The sequence below is a fragment of the Crocuta crocuta genome, unplaced genomic scaffold, assembly GCF_008692635.1.
Source record: "Crocuta crocuta isolate KB4526 unplaced genomic scaffold, BGI_CrCroc_1.0 scaffold352, whole genome shotgun sequence".
Taxonomy (NCBI): Eukaryota; Metazoa; Chordata; class Mammalia; order Carnivora; family Hyaenidae; genus Crocuta; species Crocuta crocuta.
In genome coordinates, this window is record NW_027532169.1 from 4576243 (window position 1) to 4586481 (window position 10239).

Here is a 10239-nt window from a genome sequence, read left to right on the forward strand (position 1 = left end):
GGGGGGGGGGGGGGAAGCACAACCCACAGGTCATGAGCAAACATCACACAAACCTGAACTGAGGAACATTCTACAAAAGTGTCAGAGTCGGGGCGCCTGGGTGGCTCAGTCGGTTGAGGTCATAGCTCAGGTCATGATCTCACAGTTTGTGAGTTCGAGCCCCGTGTCAGGCTCTGTGCTGACAGCTTAGAGCCTGGAGCCTGTTTTGGACTCTGTGTCTCCCTTTCTCTCTGCCCCTTCCTCCCCCCTCAAAATTTAAAAAAGTGGTGTTTTTTTTTTTTTTTAATTAAAATTAGGGGCGCCTGGGTGTCTCAGTCAGTTAAGCAGCTCACTTCAGTTCAGGTCATGATCTCACAGTTCGTCAGTTTGAGCCCTGTGTTGGGCTCTGTGCTGACAGCTCGGAGCCTGGAGCCTGCCTCACGTTCCGTGTCTCCTCTCTCTCTGCTCCCCCCACCCCACTTGCGTTCCGTCTCTCTCTCTCTCAAAAATAAATAAACATTAAAAAAAAAGTGTCAAGGTCATGAACATCAAGTTAAGACAGGGAACTGTTCCAGACCGAAACAGGCTAAGGAGACATAACAACTACACGCAATGTGGGAGATTCTTCTGCCATAAAGGAATTATGGGACAAGTGCTGAGACCAGAGGGAGTCTCTAAACTAGACGCTAGCATGTTCCGTCGCTAATTTCCTAGGTGTGATGGTTGTACTGTTGTCACGTAGAACATCCTGCACGTACTAATAAGACAGTTTCTATAAAACATTTGGAAGTGACAGGGATTGTGGTGGCAACTTACACTCAAATGATTCAGGGGCAAAAAGTTACTTGTTAAAAAAAGTCCTGCTGGGACTTTGATTAGGGCTATTTTTAAATTCCTGGGTTATCTGGGACTGTGTTTCTCAGTTAAAAGCAAAGAAACAGATCTTCAAGCATCTCTTAATGAATACACAACTCTCATCCCCAGTTTTCTCGTATGTGCCCCTTTTGCATATCATTGCTATTTTCTGTGTTATCTGAAGTTTCTGTTACTAGAACATTTTTTTGTTCATAATGTAGAGCAGGGGTCAGCAAACCATTTCTGTAAAGGGCAGATACTAAATATTTTAAACTCTGCAAGTCACCATGAGGTCTCTGCCTTGTAGTGCAAATGCAGCACAAATGGACATGTCTGCTTTCCAATTAAACTTCATGAATGAAAGCAGATGGGTGGCCCAGATTGGACCGTGAATTGCCCATCTCTGAACCAGAATATAATGCCTTTTAAAAAAAATGTCCATATCCTTTGCCCCACTTTTAGGAATGTATTTAGCTAGAAGACTGGAAACTGCCTGTATCTACACTTAACAGAGTATGAGTGGTAAAATATACAGCACCTCAAGATACTGGAAAACTACTTTATCTTTGAAATAATGTTGTAGGGGCACCTGGGTGGCTCAGTTGGTTAAGCATCTGACTTTGGCTCAGGTCATGATCTCACGGTTTGTGAGCTCGAGTCCCACACTGGGCTCTCTGCTGTCAAAGCAGAGCCCGCTTCAGATCCTCTGTCCTCTCTCTCCACCCCTTCCCCACTAGTGCTCTCTCATTCTTTCAAAAATAAAGACTTAAAAAAATATATTAAAAAAACAATAAAATAATGTTGTAGCTATATCTACCTGAATATGCATGATTATTTCCTTAGGAACACCTAAGGTTTAAGGTTTAAGCCCTGCCTCCATCAATCTCAAGATACGGGGCCTCAGGGAAGAGAGGGGAGGTACTGCCAAGGATGTGTGCACTGAGCGGGTATCACCTCAGTTTCTCTGTAAGGTAGAGCTGATAATGATACCTCACAGATTATAATAAGTAAATTAATCAATCTAAAGAAAATCACTTGACAGTACAAAATATGCCAGAAGAGGGGAGGCATTCCAGGGCAGACCTCAGATTCCCTCCTGTGTGCCTCCCATGTCCACAGGTCAAACTCAAGGGCACTCCTTTTCTACCCAGGAGAGGACACAACTCCCTGCTCTCACTGACTGTGATGTCGTGGTTCTCTCTCTCTCTAGACAGCTGCATTATAAATTCCTCGATGGCAGCAGCTGTTTTCTTATATTAAACAAAATCCTTGTCCTCAACTTTAATTGTAGCACCTGCCACTGAGACCCAGCAAGTCAAAGTGAAAGGCAGAAAAGAGCACAGGCTGCGAAGTCAGCACTTGGAGTTGAATCCTGGCGCTTGTAACCTGTGCCCCATGAGCTCCTGGAAACTTCCTAACCTCCCTGAGTTCCAGGTTCTCCATCTATAGCATGGGCACACTCCCTGGCACTTAGTGGGCATACACAAAGAATAAAACCGCCTCACAGAGCCAAAGAGATTCCAGAGTAATACAGCACCTTAATAAAAGCCCCCAATGAGGAGAAGGGGAAAGAAATAGTTGGGGAGAGGGAGGGAGGCCAACCATGAGAAACTCTTGAATACTGAGAACAAACTGAGGGCTGATGAGGGTGGGGGAGAGGGAAAGGGGGGTGATGGGCATGGAGGAGGGCACTTGTGGGGATGAGCACTGGGCACTATATGGAAACCAACTTGAGAATAAACTATGAAAGAAAATAAATTAATAAAAGCCCCCAATAAAAACATTCTTGCTGATGGGGCGCCTGGGTGGCTTAGTCGGTTAAGCGTCTGACTTTCGCTTAGGTCATGATCTCGTGGTTCGTGGGTTCGAGCCCCGCTTCAGGGTCTGTGCTGACTGCCAGCTCAGAGCCTGAAGCCTATTTCAGAGTCTGTATCTCCCTCTCTCTCTGACCCTCCCCTGCTCACGCTGTCTCTCTCTCTCTCTCCTAGAAATAAATAAAAATATTAAAAAAAAAAAAAAAATTCTTGCTGAAGTTCTTAGCATCACAGATGAATCTAGTCTAAGAGTCCCTGTCATCAAGCTGGCCTGCGTCTCCCTATTTTTTTCTCGTCATTAACAATGACCAGAATTTTCTTGCCTTACATCAAATTCTATGGTTCTGACTGAAATTCGTTTCATTCTTGTATTGTGCTGAGTATGCAGTTCCATAATAATTTTTTAAAAACCCTTTATTATTAGAAAGTATGTTATTTGCCCCCTACCCATCCTCCAAAAACGACTCCCCGAAAGGAAAACTGGACCACAGTACAGGTGTTCAGGGATATCCTAGCTTATTTCTAAGGATGAGATGTACTCAGCCCTGTAACCGAAGAGAGCCCATTTGTCGGCCAAAACGGCCACTTCCTGCCCACCCCAGATGATGCTGACTTCTAGCACTCAGGTCAAGCAGGGAGATGCGTCAGCACCATCTTCCAGAGCAAGCCCAGGGGGAACAGAGTGTCAGCCATTCAGAAGGAGAGGGAGGCAGGTGCAGAGGGTGAGTGTGGTACCTGAGTAGGTGTCGGCTCAGCCGCCTGGATCTGAAAGTTCTGGGAGGGCTTCTGGGGGACGGTGGGGAGGGTGGCAGATGCCGCCTGCACCACCCGCAGGGCCTGCTGGGGGATCTGCACCACCTGTTGCTGCTCGGCCTTGGGGGGCACCACCTGGACCTGCTGGACCACGGCCGGCTGGCCCCCGCCAGGGCTCTGAACAATAAGCAGGTTGTTTCCTGCCTGGATGATGTTGTCCGCGGTGGTCTCGATCAGCACCGTCTCCACCTGCTCAGCCACAGCCACCGGGGGCTGCGAGGCAGGCAGACTCTTCTTCCGGGCTTTCTTGTTAGTCTTAGACAGTGGTGTGGGGGGGCTCTCTGTAAGGAGTTGAGTGGTGGCCCCAGAGTCACTGGCGTTCACAAGGTTGTTGACGGGCAGTGTGAGCGTCACGTTGCCGCCCCCGCCTGTCAGCTTCACCACATTGGCGCCACTCTGCACAGGAGTGGTGGTCGTACTCGACTTCTGGACAGGGGCCGGCTTGATGGGGACAGGCTTATGGCTGGACGGCGAGGGGGTTATGATGGCTTGGCTGGTGCCGGGGATGATCTGGATCTGGTTGGTGAGGCCGGGCTGTACCTGGATGGTCTGGGAATTGCTCGCCTGTATCTGAGGGACCGCCTGGTACTGAATATTGGCATTTGATCGGGTCCCTTTGTTGATCACCGTGGGGTTCTGGATGGCAAACACCAGCTGCCCCCCAGGATAGGATGCGCTGAGCTGTGACCCCTGAATCTGAAGGATGTTTCCTTTGGAGGACAAGATTCCAAAGCTATTCTTGCCAGGACTGAGAGGGAGAGGGGCAGGTTTGATGGGGACGAGTTTCCGTGGCGTGGGCTGAGGGGGAGCAGGAGGCGTCACTGCAGCTTCAACAGCTGGAGGGCCGATTTTGCTACATGTTGCAGCAAGCAGGGCTAGAGGAGATGGCTGGGAATCCTGCGAGAGAACAGGCGGAGAGAAAGTGAGGCGGGAGCTCGCTGCCCAGCCACCCTCTGCCCTGCGCCGTCCTTGGCAGGCTCTCCGCCACGGCTGTGGTAGGCAGGGTGCCGGCATCTTCCCCCTCCCTGCTGGCTCCTCCTCCTCTCAGGGAGAAAGAGTGGGCAATGCCTTCCTCAGGAAGGAACTCTCCAGAGGCCCCCAGGGCGGGGTAAACTAACACTCTTACTTCCCACTATCCTTGTTTCTTAGGGTTCACGAAGCCATCCATCCTCAGCTCTTAGACAGAAGTCCATGGGCCCATCACAGGGGAGAAGGGGACACTGATTCCTCAGCTAAGGAAGGGCTGAGGAAGGGAGGGAGGGAAAGAGGGAGGGAGGGGCAACAGGAAGAATAAACACTCTGGTAAAGTGGGGAGGGCTGCTCTTTGGAGGCTACAGGGACAGAGCCTCTGGAGTGTGGGGACACAGCCTCTCTTTCCCTTTTATGGTCAGCGGGTCTGGTGGAAGGGACCTTGAGTTTAATCTTGCTTTGCCCCCGGCTCAACTGTGCTGCCTTAGGTAGGTAGCCCTGGCTTCTTAGTTCAGAGAAAGCAGACAACCGAGCCTTCCTGGTCTCATATCCCAGGGTGTTTATAGTGAGAGTGAGCCAGTACAGAGCTCTCGGCTGTGGTTTAAAGTCAGCTTCAGGGAGCACTTCCAGGCCAATGCAGCCCCCAACCCTCATAGCCACTGCCACTCACCTGGGTGGTGGAGGCGGCGGGCTGCAGGTAGTCACTGGGACTGACAGCGGCAGTGGCAGCCATGCTCGTCTGTGGACCTGCTGGAAGGAAAGAGACAGAGCAATGCTTAAGACGCCCAAACAGAACGCGAGCCCACCGGGCTCAGATACACTTTTCGCCTCCTTGCTGCTGCTTCTCCAAGAGAGATTAATCTTTACTCGCACCTCCCCACTCAAGATTAGCAACCCTACACTGTTTTGTTTTGTTTTTTTTAACCATTATTCATTTTTGAGAGACCGAGCATGAGTGAAGAAGGAACAGAGACAGGGAGACAAAATCTGAAGTAGGTTCCAGGCTCTACTGTCAGCACAGAGCCCAACGTGGGGCTCGAAATCACTGACCACAAGATCATGACCTGAGCTGAAATTGGGACGCTTCAAAGACGGAGCCACCCAGGCTCCCCGTTAGTAGATAACCTTCTCTCCTCTCCTCCAACTTGCCCAGCTGTGGCTGTGAGGACAGCCCGTCCTGTCTCCAGCCATCAGACAGCCTAGGATGACATGAAGATATGAGACTATACCAAGAGCAGCTTCAGTCACCAAATGGAGCTCTCTCTGCAAGGTATTGGTGACTCTAGATCAGAATCCCTATTTGGTGGGCAGAAGAGCCCTCCCCCCACCACCCCCGCCCAGCTGGCCCTCTAGTTCTAACCCAAGTTTCTTGCTCACTCTTGCGAGATGCCATGCCAGATGCCATGCCAGCCTCGGAGAGAAGCATCTCTCAGCCAGGATCTCTGATAGGGACATGCCTGCTCCGTGAGAAAGCCTTAGGTGCTTTATTCCCAGCCTTCACCACAAAGGCACAACGTCTTCAGCATACGGGTAACTGCCTTAAGCAAATTTATATAGGATAGTAGGTATGGCCCCAAAAGTGTCACCGAGACTAGAACTAATGGCCAAATGTAACAAAAAGAATGAAAACTGAGTAAGTTCTATTTTTGTTAAATGTGTATATATTCCTAAATATGACTACAGCAGGAAAAGTCTTTAAAAATGCTGAAATGCTAAAGGCCATTATCCCTTGGTGGTAGAATGTCGTTAGACTCAAAGAATTTTTCTCTTTGTTCTCCTGGATTTTCTCATTTCCCCACAATGAGTATACTCTATTGTGCCTTTTTGTTTTTTAAAAATAAAGAGCGTTGAGGAAGTAACGAAGGGAATCTCTACTCTGAACTTAATTCTGATCTAAGAGAAATATAAGTAAAGTGGAAATCATGAGAATTTGGGGCAAAGAATCTATGCCGTCTTGTGGTTCGTAAGTCACTAAGGAAAAGGGCACTGGGCAGTGAGATTTGCATCCTGAACCGTTAGAAAGCAGCTTTCAGGAAGTACAGAAACCAGGTTATGACTTTGGAAACTGGAGAAGGCACTGACCCCCCTGACCTCCCGAGAAGAGGACTGAGGTCAAGGAGAGACAGCAACTGCTCAAACCATTCGGTCTCGGCTGGCCTCTGGCGGAGTCATTCTTCCACGGGGGAGGTCAGGGGGAAGGGAAAGAAATGGTCAAGGGGGAAGGAACAAAGCCCAGGATAGGTGTTTGGGCAGCAAGAAGACAGACCAACGCTTTCAATGGTTTCCAGGCGTAAAGGCCAAACAAACTGTACTCCAGAATAAGACTTTATGGGCACACTGGCAACCTGTGTGAGAAGCTGGAAGGCAGCTCTGGGCAAAATTGTATGAGGAGATCCTGCAATATCACAGACACTGATCCTTGGCGGAAGTCCTAGACAGCTTACCGCACGCTACAATTACTGAAGTAAGGAAGCAGTGGTGGTAAGGAATAAGCACAGGGTTGCAACAACAATAAAAAAAGAGTCATGCTTGTTTCCTGGGGTTTTGCATGGATACATCAAGAGAATAAAACAAACTGTGTGTTTTATTTCAACAAGGTATCTGACTGAAATTTTCATAATATTCTTATAAACAAGAAGGGAAAAAAACCCTGCAGGCAGGATAGTCTGGTTTGGGGGCTAAGCTGAATGTGCCTTCACCTAAAAGGGCTGAGATCCACACACCGTGGGGGGGTTTGCTACAAGGTCAACCAGGGTGTCTCAAACTTTGAGGCAGGCCCCAGGGCAAGGGTCTGCAGCTTCTCCTGGGAGGCTTGTGCTTTTTCTACCAGAATGTTTTATTCCTGTATTTTCACTGTGATGGTCTTTGAAAAAGGAACACACGCTCTAGATTACTGGGTGACTGTGGCTCTGCCAAGCTTTGCCTGTTTCAAGGCCTGTGTGTGTTTTTACAACGGTACCGGTGCCAAGGGTGCCGCTCTAGCTGCGTGGGCTAATTAAGACAACTTAATTCTGCACATTTAATTCACGATACATTTGTGCAAAGTGAGGGATGACGGCTCTGCAGAAGCGTGGGAGGACTGTGGTGCCTGGCGCTAGACGCTGCAGGGTAGGCGTGCGGAGCTCAAGGAGCCTGACGTGTCAAGTCTGTGGCATGCTGCTGCTGACAGCAGCAGTACGGGTTCCATCAAGTGTCATCCTCGCAGAATGAGGTTGTTGATGTGATTTTCACTGGCTTTTTTGTAGTTAATTAATTTTATAGGAGCGAGATCAATGAGTTGATAAACAGATTTATGTGCATAATTAAGTAAGGTTGCAGCATTCTAATGAAAACGATCTAAGTTGACTCAAAAACAGTTTTCCTTTAGAGCAGCGATGTTCAAAGTATTTCGACCACGAACCACAGCTATAAAAACAATTTACATCAAGACCGATGTGCACGCACCCACACATCTCCCTGTCTTGTGCTCAGGCACTGAAGTTTCCTGAAACAAAATCTACCCTACTCTGTATGATAGACTTGGGTATTTTTCTACTACTCTATTTCATTTTTTTTTTTAAATGCTGGCTGTGACTCACTAAATTGGTTCTATGCCCTAGAGGCTGGAAAATGTGGCTTTAGACTAGTCAATCCACCACCGAAGTTTGGAAAACCATACGAAGACCAAGCAGCCAAGTTCAACTCACAGATGTCACAAAACTGAGGATTATAAATACAATGGCTGTTAGTATTAGGGTTCAAAGAGATCTTTAAAAACTAGTATGTGCAGTGCTTTTAGAGCAGGAGGCTCCATCCAGACCTAAATGAGAGCTGGGACTGTGCTGTCACCTGTGGGGTGGCGGGGGCGACCCTCTCAGCCTCGCTGCACTGTAAGACAAAGGGCATGGCACCTCCCGGGATTCTAGGGGGCGTCAATAATTACTATGGAGAGCAGCGAGCACACAGTGTGTAATCAATAAATACTGGTTTAAACTTTGAAGTTGAGCACATCCTGCCATTGGGTTAAAAAAAAAAAAAGCACATGCATATAGGACAGGAAGACAGAGCTTAACAGTGGTTCTCCTGTGAAAAAGCCCCAGTGGGTTTGTCTCAAACCTAAACGGGAGGCAACAGAATCTAATGTGGTTGCCAAAACAGCTATTGCAATCTTGCACTGCATTTCCAAAAGTTCAATCACAGAAGAATAAAAATCATCCCAGTGTGTTCTGCACACCTGGGCCACATCTGGAGTGGCAGCTTTTATTCTGAGGCACACTTTGAAAGGGACATTTTCAATTGGAGCTTGTTCAGAGGACAGGAGCAGTGGTGTGACCAGGATGCCAGACTAGTGAGATCCACCAGGGCACTTATTCCATATGTGGTTCAAAGACTTCAGGGTAGTAACTTCAAGAAGGCAGATGTGGGGGGCGCCTGGCTGGCTCAGTCCATTGAGCATGCAACTCTTGATCTCGGGGTCATGAGTTTGAGCCCCACGTTGGAGGTAGTATTTACTTAAAAAGAAGAAGAAAAAGAAGGCAGATTTCGGATTAATAGAAGGGAAATTTTTCAAAAGATGGAATCAGTTGCCTTTTGAGGGAATGTTCTCCCTTTTCTAGAATCGTTCAGACAGAGGCAGGATGTGTGTCTTTGTCAGAGATGGGATATCTAGATGGAGTGGGAAGCTGGACTAAACAAACTTTTGTAAGATTTTTAAAATTCTTAGACCATGTTGCGATTAGAAACACAAGATGAGTTACTTGCACCCAAAGGCTGGGAAGGAAGGCAGGGGCTCCCCCAGGAGGCTCCCCTGGGCTCAGGTTCGTTAGCCAAAATTGGTGACTGACTCCCACCGGCATTCTCTTCTCCAAAATAGAAGGACATTAGAATAGGACAGAGTGCAAACGACTTGAAAAATGGGCCTGGAAAACAGGCCTCAGGCTTCTGACTCGTCTCCCCTTCCCATCTCCCTTTCTCCCTCTGCAGCTGCTGTTACCCTGGACTCGAACTGTTTGGAGACCAGGCCGGGCTCGGAGCGAATCTTCAGTTAGGAAGTTACAGCAGCATCTACCGAAACAGCCCTGCTGGCACTTGACGTTGTACCACTTGGGTTTGGTTTCATTTTCTTCCCCAGCTGGCTCTCGAAATAACCTTCTAGATTTCAAACCAGTGTTTGTAAGTATCTCTCCTCGTGTCACTCAGAGCTTTGTGGCCCCTCAGCTGCAGGCCTGGGCAACCAAAACAGAGACTGATCTCCCTGCCACTGCAGAACTCTATGCTAGGATTAACCATGAACGGGAAAAGAGAAGCATTTCCAGTTGGGTGTTTGGAAATGAAAAGTGGTTCAAAAGTAAGCACAGATGTGTAACTTCAAGACTATATGCAAAGGTACTTTAGAACCTCATTAATTTGGAAGCTTATGTTTAAAACATGTAACCTGGACATAGATTGTGCTGGACTTTGTCTTCATACTATTCAAAGGGAGGCTAAATAGTGTACGAAGCCTGCAAAGGGACTCTTGCGCGTAACCACGTAATGGTTTTATACCACTTCGATTTAATTGTACCACATGCTTTTAACAGCAGTTTACATCCGGTCACTGAAACCTACATTTAGCAGCACCGGTGAGTGGGATTTACTACGTGTTCTTGAAAGAAAAAGCTGCATTTCTTTCAGAGTTGTGCCATTCAGACTTTTCATTAATTTAGGTTAGCTAGAACTTTCCCAACCGTCCCTGGGCTGGTGAAGTTTTACAGTGATTTATTATACAAAAAGCAACAGTAGCTCTCTCAGGCTCTTAAGGAAAACTTCCAAGGGCATTCAGCAAGGCTTC

General features: G+C 47.9%; 1 protein-coding gene and 1 long non-coding RNA gene across 2 annotated transcripts in view; one reads left to right on the forward strand and one right to left on the reverse strand.

Moving 5' to 3' along the window:
- Positions 1-5210, reverse strand: part of SP2 (Sp2 transcription factor) — a 13432-nt gene extending 8222 nt beyond the window's left edge. Inside the window, exons 1-2 of the mRNA XM_077776823.1 lie at positions 5101-5210; positions 3384-4358 (exon numbers count right to left, since the gene is read on the reverse strand). Coding sequence (XP_077632949.1) covers positions 3384-4358; positions 5101-5163 — 1038 coding nt within the window. The 5' untranslated portion in view covers positions 5164-5210. The remainder of the gene's footprint in view (positions 1-3383; positions 4359-5100) is intronic.
- A 4197-nt stretch (positions 5211-9407) lies between these two features.
- The window catches only part of LOC144242067 (uncharacterized), a 9378-nt gene continuing 8546 nt past the window's right edge, over positions 9408-10239 (forward strand). Inside the window, exon 1 of the long non-coding RNA XR_013338291.1 lies at positions 9408-9581. This is a non-coding gene — a long non-coding RNA (uncharacterized LOC144242067). The remainder of the gene's footprint in view (positions 9582-10239) is intronic.